General features: G+C 49.0%; 1 protein-coding gene across 1 annotated transcript in view; it reads left to right on the top strand.

Annotated features, from left to right (window-relative positions):
• The window catches only part of cpamd8 (C3 and PZP like alpha-2-macroglobulin domain containing 8), a 102,833-nt gene that overhangs the window by 56,836 nt on the left and 22,311 nt on the right, over positions 1–23,686 (top strand). The window contains exons 23-31 of the mRNA XM_068015767.1: positions 1,935–2,077; positions 2,428–2,479; positions 4,571–4,869; positions 5,164–5,389; positions 9,360–9,536; positions 12,614–12,695; positions 18,236–18,392; positions 18,994–19,068; positions 23,258–23,423. Coding sequence (XP_067871868.1) covers positions 1,935–2,077; positions 2,428–2,479; positions 4,571–4,869; positions 5,164–5,389; positions 9,360–9,536; positions 12,614–12,695; positions 18,236–18,392; positions 18,994–19,068; positions 23,258–23,423 — 1,377 coding nt within the window. The remainder of the gene's footprint in view (positions 1–1,934; positions 2,078–2,427; positions 2,480–4,570; positions 4,870–5,163; positions 5,390–9,359; positions 9,537–12,613; positions 12,696–18,235; positions 18,393–18,993; positions 19,069–23,257; positions 23,424–23,686) is intronic.

Genomic DNA, 23,686 nt, shown 5'->3' on the forward strand with positions numbered 1-23,686 from the left:
CATTGTTGGCCTTTATATCAAGGTAGCTGGAATACAAAGGAATGAAATTATGTTACAGCTGTACAGACCCCATCAGGAGTAACAGTGTTCAGTTCTGGGCCCCGCACCTCAGGAAGGATATATTGGCCTTGGAGAGGGGGCAGCGAAGAATAATACCAGGAATTAAAGGATTAAATTATGAGTATAGGTTGCATAGAATAGGTTTGTATTCCCTTGCGTGTAGAACATTAAGGGTTGAAGTAATTGAGGTTTAAAATGATAAAGGACTTGATCCCTTCTCTCTATCTCCCTGTTTTGTCTGGTGGGGGGACTCCAGAACAAGAGGGCATAACCTTAAAGTTAGAGTTAGGCTGGGTTCCTAGATGTGCCCCTAGTGACGTGGGTTGTGGGGTGGACGCACCACCATCAGAATGGTAATCGGAGAATCCTCACCCTGGCCCTGGTGTGCGTGCTGGGATTGGAGACCTGTAAGCCTCTGGTCTCAGTCTGTTTAACACTGATTAGAATTGAAGGTACAAAGTCAGTGGTTTTTGCTTCTCTCTCCATCTTCTGGCTATTGGCTTGTATACCCCTCTCCTCCCCTTCCCCCGAGTGTGAGGAGCCAGATATCCAACATCCCACAGCCTGGCCACCCTCAGGATCTTTACACAGTCCAATGGCACATGCTGAAGAGCTTGACTCTCTGTGCAAGAGTGAGGAGGGGGTGCGAGGGCCTGTTATACCCTCCCTGGGCATAAATCACATGTTCCAAGAAGGGTACAACCAGATATAACAACTTGCTTTTATATAGCATCTTTAATATAGTAAAATATCCCAAGGAGTGTTCAAGATTAAATTTGACACCTAGTCACGTAAGGAGATATTGGGACAGGTGAACATAAAACTTGGTCAAAGAGGTAGGTTTTATGAGCGTCTTCAAAGAGGAGAAGTTGAGGGAGGGAATTTCAAAATCTAACGCTGAGGCAGCTGAAGGCACGACTGCTAATGAAGGAAGAGGCCAAAATTGGAGGAATGCAGAGATCTCAGAGGGATGTAGGACTGAAAAGGTTACAAAGATAAGGAGGGACAAGGCTATGGAGGGATATTCCTGGGACAGGATAGTGAGCCTCCCTCTGTTGGTCTTATTTGTAAAGCTCTGGTCATGGACCAAAGCCCAGACTACAGGATAACACCAGGGTTGGAAAGAGTAGCAGAGAAGATGCAGGGAATCCCAACAGAAAGCTCGAGTTTGAAAATGCTTTAGAGTGAAAAAGGAAGGAAGCTAAAGAGGAACTTCTGGGGGTCCTGCGAAAGAAATTAGATTAGGACACCAGTCTTAACTTCAATGTGGAGAGGAGGAATGCGTTAGTTGGGAGGTTTCACAAATTTCAATGTAATTGTCTGACTGTTCTATCAAACCTCAGTTAGACCATGTTTGGAGAACTATGAATGACATTGAGGCCCTGGGAATGGTCACATGGTCATACCAGAACTGAGATTTTTTAACTACCAGGAAAGACTGAGACTCTGTTCTTTATAAAAGAGAAAACTGAGGGATGACCTGATGGATGTCTTTAAATTATTAAGGGTTTTGATATGGTAGACGTAGAGAAGATGTTTCCATTGCTGGGGAGATCAGAACTAGAGATAGTCATTAATAAATCCAATAAGGAATTCAGGAGAGTGGTGAGAACATGGAACTCTCGACCATGTGGTGGGGCTGACATGAATAACTGATACATTTAAGGGGAAGCTAGATAAACAGATGAGAGAGAAAAGAATAGAAGGATTTGCTGATAGGGCGAGAGGCACCTCATGTGGAGCATAAACACTGTCACGGAGTAGTTGGGCCCAATGGCCTGTTTCTGTGCTGTAATTGTGTGTTGTGTCTGCTGCCGGTTGTGTGATGACGAGTGTCCGAATACGTTTACAGGGCTGTTACTTCATTTTCACAGCCAAAGCGTTTGCTTACAGTGAGAGCAGCTGCTGTGAGGGAGGGCTACAGGCACTGAAGAACAGCAAGTACCTGGATGACAGCTACATGGACAAGAGGACCCCAGCTGGCATGGACTATGTGAAGAGACGTGTGCTGGTGGAGGTGAGGGAGCCCCATTCCATGCTCAGCTAATGATCACACGTGGCAATGTTCACAGATGACACTGTTTTTATAAACGTACAGCATAGTCGTCTGCTGCTGAGGCTGTGTGTAGGATGCTCGGTCGCCTTACAAGCAGAAGATCCAATTGTTGTAAATAGGCAAATCCTATGGTCAGAGGGAAGTAAGGCTGGGGAGGTTTCTGTAAACCAGCAGGAAATGACTAACTTTATTTTTGCCAGGAATGTGAAGAGTTAATTGGTGATGCGTCACGGGAATTGATAATGCGATCTCGTGCTATGATTGTACTCTCATTCTCTCTCACGTTCTTTGTCTCTCTGTCTGTTCTGCAGCCTGAAGGATTGCCCAGGGAGTACACCTACAGCATCTTCTTCTGTCCCAATGGTATGTGAACTCAGTGAAACCAATGGCCAGATGAAGCAAAGAGACACGTTTACCATATCAGTGGGGGTTTGGGAGGTGGAATGTAGAACTGCTTTCGAGCCAGTGACCACACCCACAGCTCCAAATTGCACCCTCGCTATCACTGCACCACACAAACCTCATATTCTTTTCTCTTGCTGTTTCAAATTATTATTTTGAATTATTCTCCCTCTGTTTGTATTAATTACTATTTTCTGCAATTCCCTGCGTTGCTAAATGTAGATTGAAAATGAGCCATAGAAACCAGAAAGGGAGCTTTCCATTTCTGTAGCACCTTTTATGACCGTGGGACATCCCAAAGCACTGCCCAACCAATGAAGTACATTTGAAGTGTAGTCACTGTTGTAATGTAGGGGAAACGCAGCAGCCAATTTGTGCACAGCAAGATCCCACAAGCCGCATGAGGCAAGTGACCAGTTGACTTGTTTTGGTGTTTGCTTGAGGGACAAATGGACCTGCGTTGAGTTTGCCAGGAAAGGCCCTCAAAGTCCGTAGGTTAGACAGGGAAATGAACAAGCCTTGATTCCTGCTCCTGATCACCGTCTCTTGGGAAACATGTGCCTGGAGTGAGGACAAGAGCTTGTCTTGACTGCAGTCCTGTAGATCCAAGTTTGCATTCTTCATATATGATCCAGATTGTGTATTTCAAACAGGGCTGTCTGGAACTTGTGCGGTCATCAAGGCGAGACCTGTGGGATAGGGGACTGAGTTCTATCTATCTGTCTAAAGTTCCCTCTTAAACTCCTCAGCCTCTCCTCCCGAAAGCTCACCTCTTGATCAAACTTCAGACCACTCCCTCCTCGATTCCATAAATGCGGGAATATGTTTCTTTGTCAAAGATGTTGCATATATCAGTTTTACAACACAGAAACAGGCCATTCAGCCCATCTGGTTCATGCCTGTGTTTAGGCTCCACTCGAGCCTCCTCCCACCCCTTTTCATCTCACCCTATCAGCATATCCCACTCCTGTGTTAGCGAGTTCCACATTCTCACCACTCTCTGGGTAAAGAACTTCCTCCTGAATTCCCTAACAAAAACAAGAAATGCTGGAATCACTCAGCAGGTCTGGCAGCATCTGTGGAAAGAGAAGCAGAGTTAACGTTTCGGGTCAGTGACCCTTCTTCGGAACTGACAAATATTAGAAAAGTCACAGATTATAAGCAAGTGAGGTGGGGGTGGGGCAAGAGATAACAAAGGAGTATTGGATAGCACTGGATAGCAGTCAGAAGCAGGATTTCCCCCGTGACCCAGGAATTTTGCAGCTACTACATTTACTTGGGGACTGATGGACCTTCCTGGCCTGTGATACTCGCCAAGGGTGCCCACTCTGGGATTTAGATACTTATTTTCAGTGTGTAGAATCTCAAAGCTAAGAAGGAGGCCATTCGGCCCATCGTGTCTGTGCCAGCTCTTTGAAAGAGCTATCCAATTAGTCCCATTTCCCCCCCACCTCGCTCATTCCCCATCACCCTGCAGGTTTCTCCTTTTCAAGTATTTATCCAATTCCTTTTTGAAAGTTATTATTGAATTTGCTTCCACCACCCTTTCAGGCAGCGCATTCCAGATCACAACAACTCACTGCGTTAAACAATTTCTCCTCATCTTTCCTCTGGTTCTTTTGCCAATCACCTTAAATCTGTGTCCCTCTGGTTACCAACCCTCCTGCCACTGGAAATTGTTTCTCCTTATTTACTCTATCAAAACCCTTCATAATTTTGAACACCTCTGTCAAATCTCCCCTTAATCTTAAAGTAAAAGCAAAATACTGCGGATGCTGGAAATCTGAAATAAAAACAAAGTGCTGGGAAAACTCAGCAGGTCTGGCAGCATCTGTGGAGAGAGAAGCAGAGTTAACCTTTCAGGTCAGTGACCTTTCCTTCTCTGCTCTGAGGAGAACAATCCCAGTTTCTTCAGTCTCTCCACATGAACTGAAGTCCCTCATCCCTGGGACCATTCGAGTAGATCTCCTCTGCACCCTCTTCAAGACTTTGACATCCTTTTTAAAGTGTGGTGCCCAGAATTGGCTGCAATTATTCTGTTTGTCTTATCAGAAAAGATTCATATCTCCACTCCCAACAAGTATGAGTACCAGTACATTCAGAAACCGGCCAGGATGGTACACTTTGATGTGGCAGTGAAGGCACACAATGACGCCCACTTTGCGTTATCGACGGGACCTCATGATACGGCGGAAATGGTTGAGATTGTGATCGGAGGGCGGCAGAACACGAGGACCTGGATTGCAGTGAGCAAGATGGGAGAGCCAGTGGTCAGTGCAAACACGTCTCACATCCTTTCCTGGGATGAGTTTCGAAACTTCTGGGTTTGCTGGAAGACTGGCATCATCCAGGTGAGAGATTGTTCCCATGGTAACACACAGAGGGAGGGGGTCTTTTGCCTTGTTGACCCTGCATGCTCCTCCACCTTCTACCTGACTGTAAGCTCTCTTGGGGCTGAACCTCCACCTGCTTACAATTTTAGAGCAATTTCCATGAAATTTGTCAACCAGTGGAATTTCTTGCCCGCAGCGATGTCTGTTGGCCCTCCTGTAATGTGTAGTGTCATCTTGCTGTGTTTAAAGCTCATGGTGCATTCTGGCACAGGCTTTGCAAAGGTATCACTGCTTCTGATGTGTTGTTCTCAGGTTGGACATGGTGTGGTACCATCGAATGAGTCTCTGATTGTGGAGTGGGCAGCAGTCAGGTTACCTGAGATCAGTTACATCGGCTTTTCAACTGGCTGGGGCTCGATGGGCGAGTTCAAAATCTGGAGAAAGGAGGAATCCGATGAAAACCACAATGAAGCCTTCACTCTTGGAGTGCCTCATAACGTAGTCCCGGGATCTGAGAGAGCCACAGCCTCCATGATAGGTAAAGGCAGGGTATCTAGGAATCCGAGCACAGACTGTATTGAGCTTGGTCTCTGGGCACTGACAAATGGGACTTAATATAAGGCAAAAAAAAAAGCTGACATTTACATAAGATAATTAATCTTTGAATGTTTGGGAGTGGTATGGGGAATGGGCAGCCTCTTAATACCATCCATCCCCTTGATGAGGTACTTGAAGTCCCTGGTGCTCAAGGAACCAGGTCCCAACATGGGTCAGCACCTATGGAAGTGGGGGGTGGAAACCAGGAGGAGAGGGGATTGTTATTTCAGTATCAGCCAATGAGTACCCAGCAATCCCATTGGATTGCAGCTCACAATCTGGGACAAATTTACTGTAGTTTCATTTAGAATCGCAAGGTTCAGTTTACATTTCGATTAAAAACACACATTAATCTGTCCGAAACAATTACTATCACTCACACTTTTTACACAACCTCTCTTTTTCCAGTGATTATCTTCCTCCATCACACAAACCTCTCTTAAATACATTGAGGGTGCTGACTCTCACTGGGGTACGGGTCCCCTCCTCCCCTGAAGGTGCTGACTCTCACTGGGGTACAGGTCCACTCCTCCCCTGAAGGTGCTGACTCTCACTGGGGTACAGGTCCCCTCCTCTCCTGAAGGTGCTGACTCTCACTGGGGTACGGGTCCCCTCCACTCCCGAAGGTGCTGACTCTCACTGGGGTACAGGTCCCCTCCTCCCCTGAAGGTGCTGACTCTCACTGGGGTACAGGTCCCCTCCTCTCCTGAAGGTGCTGACTCTCACTGGGGTACGGGTCCCCTCCTCTCCTGAAGGTGCTGACTCTCACTGGGGTACGGGTCCCCTCCTCTCCTGAAGGTGTCGACTCTCACTGGGGTACGGGTCCCCTCCTCTCCTGAAGGTGCTGACTCTCACTGGGGTACGGGTCCCCTCCTCTCCTGAAGGTGCTGACTCTCACTGGGGTACGGGTCCCCTCCTCTCCTGAAGGTGCTGACTCTCACTGGGGTACGGGTCCCCTCCTCTCCTGAAGGTGCTGACTCTCACTGGGGTACGGGTCCCCTCCTCTCCTGAAGGTGCTGACTCTCACTGGGGTACGGGTCCCCTCCTCTCCTGAAGGTGCTGACTCTCACTGGGGTATGGGTCCCCTCCTCTCCTGAAGGTGCTGACTCTCACTGGGGTACGGGTCCCCTCCTCTCCTGAAGGTGCTGACTCTCACTGGGGTACGGGTCCCCTCCTCTCCTGAAGGTGTCGACTCTCACTGGGGTACGGGTCCCCTCCTCTCCTGAAGGTGCTGACTGTCACTGGGGTACAGGTCCCCTCCTCTCCTGAGGTGCTGACTCTAGTTAAAGTTCAGTTCCACAGTCCTAGCTGTTTTCTTGTTCCAATGTGTGATAGTTGATTTGTGAGACTCTGCAGTGACTGTTGGCAGGTATTCAGTGACTGGAGGCACTGTAGCAAAGACCAGTCCTGTCCCTACCAAATGTCTAAATATGCACTGTCCAGCAGGGAGTAACAGGGCAGTGACCATGAGCAGGATCCCTGACTAACGTCCTGCTGCCTTGCTCAGGGAGGCCAAAACTGACTGTTATCCCAGCCGAGATCAGCAGACCGTACTGATCGGAGGTGGATTCCGGAACCTCCTGGTTTGCAGGACCTGGGCACTGTGCCCCGTGTCCCTGCCTCTTTAAACCCCACGGTGTGTAGTGAATGACGTCCTTGTCAACACTTCCAAAGTGAGAGTGATCGAAGGCACGCTGACCTGGTCTTTGAAATGTTGACTGAGCTCGCTACGTCAGTTTGCCCAATGGCTCATTGTGGTGCTGAGGCACATTGACCCACAGTTCAGAGTTTGATCCCTCTCCCACATTCAGTTCAAGACACAGCATGGAGACTGCAAATTTCCTCAGCTAGGGAGAGGGAAAAATCAAACTGGACCCCTGCTTCTGATCACTATCCTGTGGCAAGCACATGGAACATGTCTCTCTGTCTCTCTCTCTGTCTCTCTCTCTGTCTCTCTCTCTGTCTCTCTCTCTGTCTCTCTCTCTGTCTCTCTCTCTGTCTCTCTCTCTGTCTCTCTCTCTGTCTCTCTCTCTGTCTCTCTCTCTGTCTGTCTCTCTGTCTGTCTCTCTATCTCTGTGTCTATCTCTCTCTCTGTCTGTCTCTGTCTCTGTCTCTGTCTCTGTCTCTGTCTCTCTCTCTCTCTCTGTCTCTCTCTCTCTCTCTGTCTCTCTCTCTCTCTCTGTCTCTCTCTCTCTCTCTCTCTCTCTCTCTCTCTCTCTCTCTGTCTCTGTCTCTGTCTCTGTCTCTGTCTCTCTGTCTCTGTCTCTGTCTCTGTCTCTGTCTCTCTGTCTCTCTGTCTCTCTCTCTGTCTCTGTCTCTGTCGCTGTCTCTCTCTCTGTCTCTGTCTCTCTCTCTGTCTCTGTCTCTCTCTCTGTCTCTGTCTCTGTCTCTGTCTCTGTCTCTGTCTCTCTCTCTGTCGCTGTCTCTCTCTCTGTCGCTGTCTCTCTCTCTGTCGCTGTCTCTCTCTCTGTCGCTGTCTCTCTCTCTCTCGCTGTCTCTCTCTCTCGCTGTCTCTCTCTCTCTCTCGCTGTCTCTCTCTCTCTCTCGCTGTCTCTCTCTCTCTCTCGCTGTCTCTCTCTCTCTCTCGCTGTCTCTCTCTCTCTCTCGCTGTCTCTCTCTCTCTCTCGCTGTCTCTCTCTCTCTCTCGCTGTCTCTCTCTCTCTCTCGCTGTCTCTCTCTCTCCCTCGCTGTCTCTCTCTCTCCCTCGCTGTCTCTCTCTCTCCCTCGCTGTCTCTCTCTCTCCCTCGCTGTCTCTCTCTCTCCCTCGCTGTCTCTCTCTCTCCCTCGCTGTCTCTCTCTCTCCCTCGCTGTCTCTCTCTCTCCCTCGCTGTCTCTGTCTCTCTCTCTGTCTCTGTCTCTGTCTCTGTCTCTCTCTCTGTCTCTCTGTCTCTCTCTCTGTCTCTGTCTCTGTCGCTGTCTCTCTCTCTGTCTCTGTCTCTCTGTCTCTGTCTCTGTCTCTGTCTCTGTCTCTGTCTCTGTCTCTGTCTCTCTCTCTGTCGCTGTCTCTGTCTCTGTCTCTCTCTCTGTCGCTGTCTCTCTCTCTGTCGCTGTCTCTCTCTCTCTCGCTGTCTCTCTCTCTCTCGCTGTCTCTCTCTCTCTCGCTGTCTCTCTCTCTCTCGCTGTCTCTCTCTCTCTCTCGCTGTCTCTCTCTCTCTCTCGCTGTCTCTCTCTCTCTCTCGCTGTCTCTCTCTCTCTCTCGCTGTCTCTCTCTCTCTCTCGCTGTCTCTCTCTCTCCCTCGCTGTCTCTCTCTCTCCCTCGCTGTCTCTCTCTCTCCCTCGCTGTCTCTCTCTCTCCCTCGCTGTCTCTCTCTCTCCCTCGCTGTCTCTCTCTCTCCCTCGCTGTCTCTCTCTCTCCCTCGCTGTCTCTCTCTCTCCCTCGCTGTCTCGCTCTCTCCCTCGCTGTCTCGCTCTCTCTCTCGCTGTCTCGCTCTCTCTCTCGCTGTCTCGCTCTCTCTCTCGCTGTCTCGCTCTCTCTCTCGCTGTCTCGCTCTCTCTCTCGCTGTCTCGCTCTCTCTCAGAGGGTAATCAGAGGGTTAGATAGGGTGGATAGTGAGAGTCTTTTTCCTCGGATGGTGATGGCAAACACGAGGGGACATAGCTTTAAGTTGAGGGGTGATAGATATAGGACAGATGTCAGAGGTAGTTTCTTTACACAGAGAGTAGTAGGGGCGTGGAACGCCCTGCCTGCAACAGTAGTAGACTCGCCAACTTTAAGGGCATTTAAGTGGTCATTGGATAGACATATGGATGAAAATGGAATAGTGTAGGTCAGATGGTTTCACAGGTCGGCGCAACATCGAGGGCCGAAGGGCCTGTACTGCGCTGTAATGTTCTAATTCTAATTCTCTCTCTGTGTGTCTGGTGACCTCTTTCACAAAGGTGATTCTAATGCCTCATTCTCCATTATTTAGGGGATGTGATGGGCCCCACTCTCAATAATCTGGACAACCTCCTGCGCCTCCCATTTGGTTGCGGGGAGCAAAACATGATCCATTTTGCACCGAATGTCTTTGTGCTGAAATACCTGCAGAAGACGAAGCAACTATTCACTGAGCTGGAGAGCGAGGCCACAGACTACCTGCTTCAAGGTGAGTCACTGGGGTGGCACATTCTAGGAAAACTTCATACCAGGACCCCCAGTGGGGTGGGGCACATCTCCCTGGCCTGCAGAGGTGGGGTGGGGAGGAAGAGCCCTGCCTCAATGCATGGTCTGTGCATGCTGAACGATAGCGAGGTTCTAGTTTCACTCCCTAGTTCATTAGGAGATTGTTGGAGAACAGATTAAGATAGAACCAAAGCTATTCCCTCCAAGAGCCCTTTCTGCCCAAGTGTAATTGTTTAATCATTCAATCTTTTGTTGCAGTCGTTACTGATAGCAAATATCCAAACATATTTACCCTTGATAGCTGCTGCAGTCATCCTCTGTGGCAGGTTTGATACAAGTATGTGTCTTGCTCGGCCACTTCAGAGGACAATTAAGAGTCAACCATGTTGGTTTGGGACTGGAGTCACATATAGGCCCAGACTGGGTAAGGACGACAGGTTTTCTTCCCTAAAGGACATCAGTGAACCAATTGGGTTTTTTCAACAACCTGACAGCTTCATGGTCACTTTTACTGAGACCTGCTTTTTAGTTCCAACTTTTTAAAAACTGAATTACTTTTCATCTGTGTTCACTGTGGAGAAGGGCGATGTCAGTGTAGAGATCAGGGAGGGGGATTGTGATTTCCTTGAACATATTAGCATTGAAAGGGAGGAAGTATTAGCTGTTTTAGTGGGCTTAAAAGTGGATAAATCCCCAGGCTGTTATGTGAGGCAAGGGAGGTGATAGCAGGGGCTCTGACACAAAATTTCAAATCCTCTCTGGCCACAGGAGAGGTACCAAAGGATTGGAGGATAGTGAATATGGTACCATTATTCAAGAAGGGTAGCAGGGATAAACCAGGTAATTACAGGCCGGTGAGTCTAACATCAGTGGTTGGGAAACTATTGGAAAAAATTCTGAGGGACAGGATTAATTTCCACTTGGAGAGGCAGGGATTAATCAGGGATAGTCAGCATGGCTTTGTCAGGGGGAGATTGTGTCTAACTAACTTGATTTGAATTTTTCGAGGCGATGTGTAGATGAGGGTAAAGCAGTTGATGTAGTCTACCTGGACTTCAGTAAGGCTTTCGATAAGGTCCTGCATGAGAGATTGGTTAAGAAGGTTAGAGCCCATGGGATCCAGGGCATTTTGACAAATTGGATCCAAAATTGGCTTAGTGGCAGGAGGCAGAGGGTGATGGTCGAGGGTTGTTTCTGCGATTGGAAGCCTGTGACCAATGTTGTACCACAGGGATCGGTGCTGGGACCCTTGCTGCTTGTAGTGTACATTAATGATTTAGATGTGACTATAGGAGGTATGATAAGTAAGTTTGCAGATGACACGAAAATTGGTGGTGTAAATAGTGAGGAGGAAAGCATTAGATTACAGGACGATATAGATGGGCTGGTAAGATGGGCGGAGCAGTGGCAAATGGAATTTAATCCTGAGAAGTGTGAGGTGATGCATTTAGGGAAGACTAACAAGGTAAGGGAACATACAATGGATGGTAGGACCCTAGGAAGTACAGAGGGTCAGAGGGATCTTGGTGTACTTGTCCATAGATCACTGAAGGCAGTAGCACAGGTAGATAAGGTGGTTCGGAAGGCATATGGGATATTTGCCTTTATTAGCCGAGGCATAGAATATAAGAGCAGGGAGGTTATGATAGAGCTGTATAAAACGCTAGTTAAGCCACAGCTGGAGTACTGTGTACAGTTCTGGTCACCACACTGTAGGAATGATGTGATTGCACTGGAGAGGGTGCAGAGGAGATTCACCAGGATGTTGCCTGGGCTGGAGCATTTCAGCTATGAAGAGAGACTGGATAGGCTAGGGTTGTTTCCCTTTGAGCAGAGAAGGCTGAGGGGGAACCTGATTGAGGTATACAAAATTATGAGGGGCATTGATAGGGTAGATAGGAAGAAACTTTTTCCCTTAGCAGAGAGGTCAATACCCAGGAGGCATAGATTTAAGGTAAGGGGCAGGAGGTTTCGAGGGGATGTGAGGAAAAAAAATTCACTCGGAGTGTGGTTGGAATCTGGAACACACTGCCTGAAGAGGTGGTAGAGGCAGGAACCCTCACGACATTTAAGAAGTATTTAGATGAGCACTTGAAGCCGCAGCATACAAGGCTATGGGTCAAGTGGTGGAAAATGGGATTGGTATAGTTAGGTGCTTGATGGCCGGCACAGACACGATGGGCTGAAGGGTCTGTTTCTGTGCTGTATAACTCTATGACTCTATGAATTAAAATTCTCAAACTGCTGTGGATTTGGACTAATTTTCAAACTCTGCTCTGGTGGTTGGTAGGACAGTGTTGAAGCCATTGCTGCAAGTATTGGACACAAGATAGAGGAGAGATCTTCATCCTCTTGCTAGAATTGAACCTATCTCTACCATGTGAAAAGTCACTCTAAAAACTGTGAATGTTTGACTCAGTGAAACTGGTCTTGCTCTCTGGTAATTTTACTCCGGTCACTCACTCATTGCAGCTCCACATTTCTTAATCCAATTTCCTTTCCGTGTGGCTGTTTACAATGATAAATAATCTTACAGACGGAAGGAGGCCATTCAGCCCATTGTGCCTGTGCTGGCTCTTTGAAACAGTCCCATTAACCCCTGCTCTTTCCCCAAAGCCCTGCAATTTTTTCCTTTTCAAATATTTATCCGATTCCCTTTTGAAAGTTACGATTGAATCTCCTTCCACCGCCCTTTCAGGCAGCGCATTCCAGATCACAACAACTCACTGTGTAAAAACAATTTCTTCTCATCTGCCTCTCTGCTTCTTTTGCCAATCATATTAAATCTGTGTCCTCTGGTTACTGACCTTCCTGCCACTGCAAACAGTTTCTCTTTATTTACTCCCATTAAACGGCTTCATAATTTTCAACGCCTCCTATAAATCTCTCCTTTAATTTTTCTGCCCAAAGGAGAATAATACCGGCTTCTCCCAGTCTTCCCATAAAACTGAAACCCCTGATCCTCGGAACTATTCCTTTTTTTTTAGTTGCAAGTGAGAATTGGGGGAGAGTAAAAATAAAATCCTGGACAGATTCTTCTCTGAATTTTCTCCCCTGCAGGATATCAACGTCAGCTGACGTACAAGCGAGATGACGGATCGTATAGTGCATTCGGTGAGAGGGATTCTTCAGGAAGTATGTGGTGCGTGAGTTTATTCAATCTCTATGAATAGGAAGGGTGGGATAACACAAGTGGAGAGAGCTCCCCTTTCCCTCATTAGTGGAGAGAGCTCCCCTTTCCCTCATTAGTGGAGAGAGCTCCCCTTTCCCTCACTCGCGGGGGGAGACCTCCCCTTTCCCTCCCTCACGGAGAGACCTCCCCTTTCCCTCCCTCGCGGGGGAGAGCTGCCCTTTCCCTCCCTCACGGGGGAGAGCTGCCCTTTCCCTCCCTCGCGGGGGAGAGGATTGGAAAAGTGAGCAAGGCGATGTTTTGTGACCAATGCCAGGGTCACATGTCACCAAGTCAAGCCTCTTGCGTCTCTCTTCACCATGATATTAATCTTTTGACCTCTGTCCTCTTACTTACAAATCTCCAAATGATCTGTCCTACAAGCTTTCCTCCTCACTTTGTTAACGTTGCATTCAAGGAAGGAGGGAGAACTGAGCAGAATGAGGAGTTCCACAGGTTGCCAAATAAATTTCAATATAGAGAAGTGTGAGGTGTTGCAATTTGGTAGGAGGAATAAGAAGGCCATATATTCCTTGGGAAATAGTCTAAATGGGGCAGAGGGATCTAGGGGCACATCTACTCAAATCACTAAAGGAGAAAACCAATCACTGGTATTCATTTCTAGAGGATAAAATTTGAAAGCAGAGAAGTTATGCTAAACTTGTATAGAACCATTGTTAGACCACACTTGGAATACTGTACACAGTTCTGGTCTGCATATTTTAAAAAAGGATTTTGAAGCACTGCAGAAAATGCAACAATGATTTACCAGGATGATACTAGAACTGTAAAGTTAGAACTATCAGGAAAGGCTGAACAGACTGGAATTCTGGAACTCTTCACTCTAGAAAAGAGAAAACTGAGGGATGACTTCATAGAAGTCTCTCAGATTATGAACGATTCTGATAGGGTGGACATTGAGAAGATGTTTCGAATTGTAGAGGAGTCTAAAACTAGAGGCCATATAGAAGATAGTTACTAATAAATCCAATAGGGAATTTAGGAGAAACGTCTGGTGAGAATGTGGAACTCACTGTAATAGGGAGTGGTTAAGATGAATAGCAGAGATACATTTAAGGGGAAACTGGATAAACACATGGAGAAAGAAATAGAAGGATTAAAAAGGACTAAACTCTGAAGTCCGTCCCTAAACATCTCTGCCTCTCCACTTCTCTCCTCTTTTAAGGTGTTCATTAACACCTCCCTCTTTGACCATACTTCTGGTCATCTGCCCTAATATCTCCTTATGTGGCTCAATGTCAAATTTTGTTTGATTTCACTCTTGTATAAAGCACCTTGGGATTTATCACTATGTTAAAGGCGCTATATAAATGCAAACTGGTGAATGTTGCTGGGTGAGATAGAGTGGGGGAAGGCTCATGGACCATAGCGATGAGGAGAGGGGGCGGAGTGTGTGGGACGGGGAAGGGGGCAGAGTGTGTGGGACAGGGAAGGGGGCAGAGTGTGTGGGACGGTAACCGAGGGAGTCTGGGTTCGATGGGCGAGGAGGGAGAATATGAAGGAGAGGGGTTTTGGAGCTTTAGAGGAACAGTAGAAGAGAGTTCAGAGGAGAACTGAACAGAGAGACCACTAAAAGGGAGAGAGAGACAAGAAGGGTTGTGATCAACAGGGAGAGGCTGGCACTAGAGATGAGAGAGCCATTCAAGGATCCTGCTTTAATTGACATCATGTGGCCTTAGTAATACAGGTTAAAAAAAATGTAATCCTGTCTATACTACTCAGTTTGATCTGTTAACTTCCGTAACATTAAATCAGAGACTGGTTTCAGCTTGCCAGGAAACTGGGCCTGTGTTACATGGTCTGTATCTCAAGGGTAATATTCTGACTTGTATAATCGGGTGGGCTATGGTTGGTGAGATGCTGAAAAGTCTCTAGTTTGGATGATGTCATTGGCCATTGCCCAAACTCTGCATCTTGCTGAGGGCAGAAATAAAACAGCAAAATGATTGAAACAGGTTCTGAGATACAATCGCCAAACAGAACCATGGGCTCATTGCCAATATGCCAGCCTAGATCTCCTCTCTGCACACTGCCCAGCAGTGAAACATTCATCAGATAAAAGAGGCAACTCAGTTTAACCCTGATAAACACGGGGCTGTTTTTGCCAAGAGGTTTAGTTTTTGGATCAGCCTGAAGCAACTGCAAAGAAAAAGTTAACAATTTGTGAATTTGTGGCTCACAGCCCAGTCAGTATTTCATTCAGAACCAAAAAACTAAAACATGAGCAAAGCCAGATTCTTTGCAAAAGTGACTCGTGATGAAATATTTCAGCGGATTACAGGTGAAAGCTGGTAGCAGATTGACACTGGTTTAATGATGTCACCAGCCCATGTGATTTGACGTTTGTTTTACCTCTGGCCCTTAAATATCATGATTCTGATACAACGTGGCAGTGCAGGACTGAGCTCCAGAGAGCCCGTTCAGTGTGGGACTGACCTGTATACATTACAACTGTCCCTATTTTGTTCCCGATTCTTTGCTCAGTTAGCTTAACTTAGTTGGGACCCTGCATTTGTCCTCATCAGCCTTGCCTTGGGGAAAGAATAATCGGTCTGGGTTCCTGCATCTGATCCATTGATTGCAAGTGTGCGATAAGGTGTGGATGGTCCAGGTTCAATTATGATGCCCACCACAGTTCAACACTTACTGCCTCAGCTCACACGTGTAGAATGGTCCCTTATGTAAGGCTGTCATTGGATGGATGGTATCCATTGATGCAGTGGGTCCAGTACATGTAGCATGTTCAGTGGATACAACGGACTGGATTTTTGTTTTGGAGTCGAGACCCTGTCAAAGGGAGAATTTCTGGGTCCTGACCCCACGTCACGTTGGATGTCTTTTTAGGGATGGCCAATTAGTGGCCAGGGAGCGACACTTGGCGTCCAAGTAAATGGTCCAGTAGGAGGCCCTCCAGCAATGACACATTGGCAGCCACACCATCCGAGGTGGAAGCTGCCGATACAGGTTAGAGAGAGAGAGAGAGGGGGCGCCCTCTGGAGAAGGTAAGAAAATTTCAATTTGAAAAGGCCACAGCTGCTAGGCTATCATCGTGAAGGGGCAACTCCTCCACTGTATGGCCAGTGGCTGCAGCTGTGGCAGGAGCGGGGAGGGGGTTCCTAATGGGATGAAGTGGTTTCTGCTGAATGGTCTTAATGGGCCATTTAATTAGCCTAATAGGCTACCCACCCCTTGCCAGAACAGAAACGGCCCAGAGGTGGGAACATGCCAACACAGCCCTCGATGGCCCCAGTTTTACATTTAATTGAGTGAACAAGTCCATTCAGTGAACTCGGAAGACATATTGCGGGAAGACTCCACATGACATCGGGACAACCTTTGTTGGGGAAAGGGTATGGAACCATGTAGATGGAGTTAAGGTGCAGACCAATCATGATCAATGTAGATGGAACAGGGGCTGAATGGCCACCTTCTGTTCCAATGTTTGTGTTAACGTGGGCCAAACAAATAGTGACATACCCGGAATTTACAGCTAACTGTATTTGTTTGTAGGAAAAAATGAAAGACAGTGACTTCTTCATCCCTGGAGCCTGTTCAACTGCATAAATATTTAGTAATCTGGAATAGTCCTTGAAATGGAATCATCTGCATCGTTACATCATAAAACATCAGCATACAAAAACAGATGTAAACAGCGATAGCGAATAGCCTCTCTGCTCCAAATCCCAGAGACACTGACCCTTTCTGCCCTTGGGGCCATCTCAGTGTAAAATACTGCAGTAAATCACTTGAAAAAGGCAGCTCCCCCTTGCATGTTGCCTGCTGTGATTTAGCCCCTCACTGTGAAAGATTGTGACAGGCCATTACTTAACACTTGAAAAATCCACCGTGGGCTGTTTATTAAACCACTGCTCCCTCCCATTGTGGCAGTGGTGGGGGGGGGGGGGGTGTGGGCGGAGGATGGGGGGTTTAATAAAAGCATGATTCAGTAGTTGAAAAGCTGGTGTCTCTCTAGCCAACTCTGCTGTGAGCTGGGATGGCCCAGGAGTCATTTGCAACAGTTTCCTTAATAGGTCTTGGGATCTCTGGATATTGTAAAGCACAAACCTAATTTTGCAATTTTAACATTTAACAGGATATTCCAATTCTTCTGTGAATGTTCTGTTTTTGTCAATAAGTCTTTTTAGGCACTCTGTATTTCAACATCAATTTAAAAACAAAACACACAGCTGATTTTCAGAATTTAATGTCAGATGGAATCTAAGGTTCTTCCTGTTTGCCAGTTCCAATCTGATTGGCTCTCGTCAAACTGACAACTGGTAACAACCTCTTGCAGTGTGCTGAGGTCACTGCCCCCAGGCTGCTTCTCCCCATCACCCCCTCTCACCAACCCCTCCCCACTATGCCCTTTTCAGGGTGAGTTACTGATCCGAACATCATTCCCAAACCAGGGTGAATCAGGGCCTCTGGCGATTGACTCAGAGCGGTGCAGACACAGAGCTGTAGGGAGAAGGTTTCTGTGTGACTCAGGTGGGAATCGATAGACTGTAACTGTGGTGTGATACAGACCTGGAAGGCTGAATGTTTGAGCCCAGCCCCTGCTGAGCTGGTTCACCTCAGAGGGTAGCACGATGGACCAGGACTAATGAGTGAGTCTGATCACCAATACACTGACTGCTGGCCGGCAACAGCTGACCACTGACTGCCATTCATCATCCTCCAACTGCTGACCACTAACAGTTGCATATATGCATCTCGCCTGCAGGCAGGATTCACCTCAGCTGTGCTGCACTCCATAGTGCAATAGCTACCAGTGATCAAAGTCTCGGCTCACACTGGAAGTATGGGAACTGGGGTGAAGTGCTGGTGGGCGATCATTGCTTGTGGAACTGAATGCCAGAGAGGCAGCACGTACAGGAGAGGGGTGAAGGAGGAGTCATCAGGTGGGAGCTGGGGGAGGGGATGTTTATGCCACTAGTGCTCTACAGTAACTGCCCTCTTATATGAGTGACCATTTAAGCTGTTGGCTCAGTGACCGTAGCCCTGGTGCAATGTCTGCTGTGTTTCAGTTCCCTGTGAGAGAGCAGAGCGAATCACTGCTGGAGATGGATAAAGCAAATGTTTACAGTTCAATAGAGACCACATCATTACTGCACGGTACTGCACCCAGTGATGCTCAGTGTTACATGTCCATTGTTGTGATTTTTGTTCCCAGTTTCTCCTCGCCCTGGAGGCAGTTGCCTCACTTTGTGTGTAAATCAAGAAAGTGAGTACCAGATACACCCACACCCCTGTGGACACACCCCTACAGAAACACCCCCCCACCCCCCCCCCCCTTTTACACACACACCCACACACCTGCAGACACACACACACACACACACACACACACACGTGCACAACCTTATAGACACACGCACAATTATAATTCAATAATGTTTAACTCCACCAGAGTATCTGTGTTTGGAGATATAGATGAGCAGACACTGTTACTAATATTGCTCTCCCTTCCGTATCTGTGTTTTTTCTCCTAGGCTGACAGCATTTGTACTAAAATCCTTTGCGCAGTCCCGTGGCTTTATTTTCATCGACCCGAAGGAGCTGATCACCGCTAAGGACTGGATTATTCAGCACCAGAAAGAAGACGGTTCATTCCCTGCGGTTGGGCGCATTCTGAACAAGGACATCCAGGTAATGAGTATCTCAGCAGGAGCTGTCCAGGAGACCACAAGTGGAGGATGGGGAAGGTTGAGGAGGGCGAGAGAATTAGACTCCATTGGGCATGCGATCTCTATACATCTTCGGATGACAATTGCATGTGTTGGTAAAATGATCAGGCAAAAAGCATAGTTTGAGAGTGCTTTTTGATGATTGTGAGTGTTTTCATTCATTGGATACTGAATTAAGGTAGAAGTGAAGTAAATATATACATTTGAAGTACACTTCCCTGTGTTCTGAGTGTGTAAGGTGTTTTCCACTAAAAGTACTGCATGTGACTAAAACAGTGCCTCCATAATCCCATGTGTGGCTGGTTCGTGATTCCTATTGGCCAGCAGTATGTTCCAACAAGTGGATATTAAAGATCCCACAGCAGTAACCAGAGAGCAGGGGTGTTCTCCTGGTGTCCTGACCAACATTCGTCCCTTACCCAATATCACCAAAGCCTTTTGGCTGCTTGTGGGATCCTGCTGTGTGAGATTCTCTGTTTGTGTTGCTGACCTCGGTGCCTGATGATTTTGGTCTGGTATCCAGCACAGGTTGAGCTGTGAATTTCTTGCTCTGATTGTTTCAGGGTGGAATCCATGGCAGGATCTCACTGACCGCCTATGTTGTTGCTGCTCTCCTAGAGACTGGAATCACCTCCGAGGTACGGTATGATTCACTCATCTTTCCTCTGATCTGCACAATTCTGGCTCACACTTTTAGGAATGTCTGATCGGATGAGGTACGGGAGTCATTGGGGGGGGGGGGTGGAGGTGGGGGAAGTGATAACTCCTATGGGTTCACACCCCAGGGATCAGTTGGCACCATCAGGGGAGGAGCAGAGAGAATGGGGGGAGGTTGCATTAACCTCAGTGAGATTGGTTATCAATGGTCTTATCAAGAGGTAATGATGAGGTCTCTTTAAGTTGCCCGAACCCATTCTCCCCCGATATGCTCCCAACTCTGAAGGCACAGCTTCTCTTTCCATTAACTAAGAGAGACACTAGTAGTACAGCGAAATGATTTTTTTTGTTTTGCAGTCACACTATACAATGCTGGAAATCCCATCAAATTACTGGCCTTCACCTTCCAGATCACTAGGTGTGTATCCATCCCAGTGTGTTTGTCCTGGTGCCTTGTAACCTGACCCATTATCTTGGTAACTGGGCTGTTACAGACTTTGTACATGAAACTCACAGGGTTCAAATCCAACAGCCTGTATTGAGCTCAGACAGAGACCTGCAATGCTCTTGGGTCAAAGTTAAGCAGTTCTTCCATCTCAACCTATTTCATGATGTGGGGGAGAACCACAGGGACATGTGAATTACGGCTTGTGGGGTGAGAGGGTATACATGAATGAGTAAAGCTCCCTCTACACTGTCCCCATCAAACACTCCCAAGGCAGGTACAGCACTGGGATTAGATACAGAGTAAAGCTCCCTCTACACTGTCCCCATCAAACACTCCCAGGACAGGTACAGCACTGGGGTTAGATACAGAGTAAAGCTCCCTCTACACTGTCCCCATCAAACATTCCCAGGGCAGGTACAGCACTGGGGTTAGATACAGAGTAAAGCTCCCTCTACACTGTCCCCATCAAACACTCCCAGGACAGGTACAGCACTGGGGTTAGATACAGAGTAAAGCTCCCTCTACACTGTCCCCATCAAACATTCCCAGGGCAGGTACAGCACTGGGGTTAGATACAGAGTAAAGCTCCCTCTACACTGTCCCCATCAAACATTCCCAGGGCAGGTACAGCACACTGAGAAGGAGCAGATAGTTCCAAAGCCAGAGGAGGAAGTTGTTCAGAAGAAAAAGATTTCCCAGAAGAAGCTGAAGCTTATGGCAAGGGTTTAGATTTTACTCATTTTGCAACAACTTCTGTACATACAATAAAACTATTAAAAATCAAAAAAAAAAACGGGGTTAGATATAGAGTAAAGCTCACAGGCCCCACGTGCTCGCTGTCACCAATGCTCCATATGTTTGAACACCTGCCTCTAACCATTTGAACTTTGCGATTATTCAGTTGTGTCTGGGATCAGAGAAATGAAAGAGTGAATGGGACCTGATAGGTGAATTCTAATTGGAAAGAGTTGGGTGAAAGAGTTAACTGGTTGTAACTAGAGCAGGTTTGTGATGAGCTGTGAGTTGGCAATAGGGCAGGAGCGGGTTAACGAGCAGCCGAAGGGGATTCCCTGGGGTTTTTAACAAGGAGACAGGGGGAATGTTCAGATTCCTTGAATTCCTTTCACTTCGGGCACTTCCTGCTCTCCCACACTCCATCCCAGCTATGGCGGGGGTCAGGAAACAGGAAGACTCTATGGCCCTTAACTCAAGCATCTCACAATCAAGCTACAGCAGGAGATTAGGGACACAGGGTGATCAGAGGAGGGGAGAGAGCTTCACCTGCTCAAACAGTCAGATCATGCGTGCTCTTCAAATCAAAAAAGGAAAATGAACCCAAATATACTTTGGGTTTTCGTCATTTGGCTGAATGCCTAGATCTTTGTTATTGGTTATGTTGCTGCTTCACCCACACCTTTCAGGCACTGGAGGTAGCCGATAGCAATCGATTGCACTGTGGACCCAGGCCAAGAGAGAGATCATGCTGAGGTCCCATGCCGAGAGAGAGGGCACGCTGCGTTCCCGGGCCAAGAGAGAGAGCGAGCAAGCGCGCTGCGTTCCCGGGCCAAGAGAGAGAGCGAGCAAGCGCGCTGCGTTCCCGGGCCAAGAGAGAGAGAGAGCGAGCAAGCGCGCTGCGTTCCCGGGCCAAGAGAGAGAGCGAACAAGCGCGCTGCGTTCCCGGGCCAAGAGAGAGAGCGAGCAAGCGCGCTGCGTTCCCGGGCCAAGAGAGAGAGCGAGCAAGCGCGCTGCGTTCCCGGGCCAAGAGACCAAGCGCGCTGCGTTCCCGGGCCAAGAGACCAAGCGCGCTGCGTTCCCGGGCCAAGAGACCAAGCGCGCTGCGTTCCCGGGCCAAGAGACCAAGCGCGCTGCGTTCCCGGGCCAAGAGACCAAGCGCGCTGCGTTCCCGGGCCAAGAGACCAAGCGCGCTGCGTTCCCGGGCCAAGAGACCAAGCGCGCTGCGTTCCCGGGCCAAGAGACCAAGCGCGCTGCGTTCCCGGGCCAAGAGACCAAGCGCGCTGCGTTCCCAGACCAAGAGAGAGAGCAAGCAAGTGCGCTGCGTTCCCGGGCCAAGAGAGAGAGCGAGCAAGCAAGCGCGCTGCGTTCCTGGACCAAGAGAGCGAGCGAGCAAGCACGCTGCGTTCCCGGACCAAGAGAGCGAGCAAGCAAGCGCGCTGCGTTCCTGGACCAAGAGAGAGAGCGAGCAAGCAAGTGCGCTGCGTTCCCGGGCCAAGAGAGAGAGCGAGCAAGCAAGCGCGCTGCGTTCCCGGATCAAGAGAGAGAGCGAGCAAGCAAGCGCGCTGCGTTCCCGGACCAAGAGAGAGAGCGAGCAAGCGAGCGCGATGCGTTCCCAGGCCAAGAGAGAGAGCGAGCAAGCAAGCGTGCTGCGTTCCCGGGCCAAGAGAGAGAGCGAGCAAGCAAGCGCGCTGCGTTCCCGGGCCAAGAGAGAGAGAGCGAGCAAGCACGCTGCGTTCCCGGGCCAAGAGAGAGAGAGAGTGAGCAAGCGCGCTGCGTTCCCGGGCCAAGAGAGAGAGAGCGAGCAAGCGCGCTGCGTTCCCGGGCCAAGAGAGAGAGCGAGCAAGCGCGCTGCGTTCCCGGGCCAAGAGAGAGAGCGAGCAAGCGCGCTGCGTTCCCGGGCCAAGAGAGAGAGCGAGCAAGCGCGCTGCGTTCCCGGGCCAAGAGAGCAAGCGCGCTGCGTTCCCAGACTGAGAGAGCGAGCAAGCAAGCGCGCTGCGTTCCCGGGCCAAGAGAGAGCGAGCAAGCAAGCGCGCTGCGTTCCCGGGCCAAGAGAGAGAGCGAGCAAGCAAGCGCGCTGCGTTCCCGGGCCAAGAGAGAGAGAGAGCGAGCAAGCAAGCGCGTTGCGTTCCCGGACCAAGAGAGCGAGCAAGCAAGCGCGCTGCGATCCCGGGCCAAGAGAGAGAGCGAGCAAGCAAGCGCGCTGCGTTCCCGGGCCAAGAGAGAGAGCGAGCAAGCAACCACGCTGCGTTCCCGGGCCAAGAGAGAGAGCGAGCAAGCAAGCGCGCTGCGTTCCCGGGCCAAGAGAGAGAGAGAGCGAGCAAGCAAGTGCGCTGCGTTCCCGGGCCAAGAGAGCAAGTGCGCTGCGTTCCCGGGCCAAGAGAGCAAGCGCGCTGCGTTCCCGGGCCAAGAGAGCAAGCGCGCTGCGTTCCCGGGCCAAGAGAGCAAGCGCGCTGCGTTCCCGGGCCAAGAGAGCAAGCGCGCTGCGTTCCCAGACCAAGAGAGAGAGCATGGCACGCTGCATTCCCGGGCCAGGAGAGTGAGCGAGCGCGCTGTGGTCCCAGGCCAGGAGAGCGAGTAAGTGCATTATGTTCCCGGGCCGAGAGAGGGAGCGAGCGAATGCACTGCGGTCCTGGGCCGAGGGAGCGAGCGAGCACGCTGCATTCCCGGGCCAGGAGAGTGAGCGAGCGTGCTGTGGTCCCAGGCCGAGGGAGTGAGCGAGCGCGCTGCAGTCCCGGGCCGAGGGATCGAGTGAGCGCTGCGGTTTCGGTTGGTGCAAAAATGAAGAGCGCCAGTCCATGAGTTGTGGATGGAGTGACCCGGATCTTTTCTGTGGGAGCGGCATGCAACTGTACGGAGGGGGTGACCTGAATTGGCACAGTGGGGAGAAGGTGATGTGGATCCACACGGCACGGAGAGAGTGATGTCCTGTCCAGCAGGAAGGTTGTATATTTGTTGTTGACACTTCTCTGTCTACTTTTCTTGGTTAGGAAGAAAAAGCAGCGGTTGGAAAAGCCAAACATTTCCTGGAGATGAACACGTACTCAGCAGATGATCCTTACACTACGGCACTCTCTGCCTATGCACTGACCCTCCTCCGGAGCAAACATGCCCCAATCGCACTGAGGAAACTCAACAATATGGCCATCATGCAAGGTGTGTTGAAACTTGGTCAATGAACCCTTGCCAATTGTCAGTGTCACATTTGCACTGGATTGCCAATGTTGAGTTTACACTGGATTGCTCACTGCACTCTGGGACCATTCACAGAGACTGGAAGGAGGCTGATGTTGACTGCATCTTCAAAAAAGGAGATAACATGAACCCAGATTACTCTACGCCCGTTAGTTTTACATCATTAATAGGAAAGATGCTTGACAGGGTTCTGATGACCTGATAGTTAACTCTGCTTCTCTCTC

This window comes from Heterodontus francisci, chromosome 36 (genome assembly GCF_036365525.1).
Source record: "Heterodontus francisci isolate sHetFra1 chromosome 36, sHetFra1.hap1, whole genome shotgun sequence".
Classification (NCBI taxonomy): Eukaryota; Metazoa; Chordata; class Chondrichthyes; order Heterodontiformes; family Heterodontidae; genus Heterodontus; species Heterodontus francisci.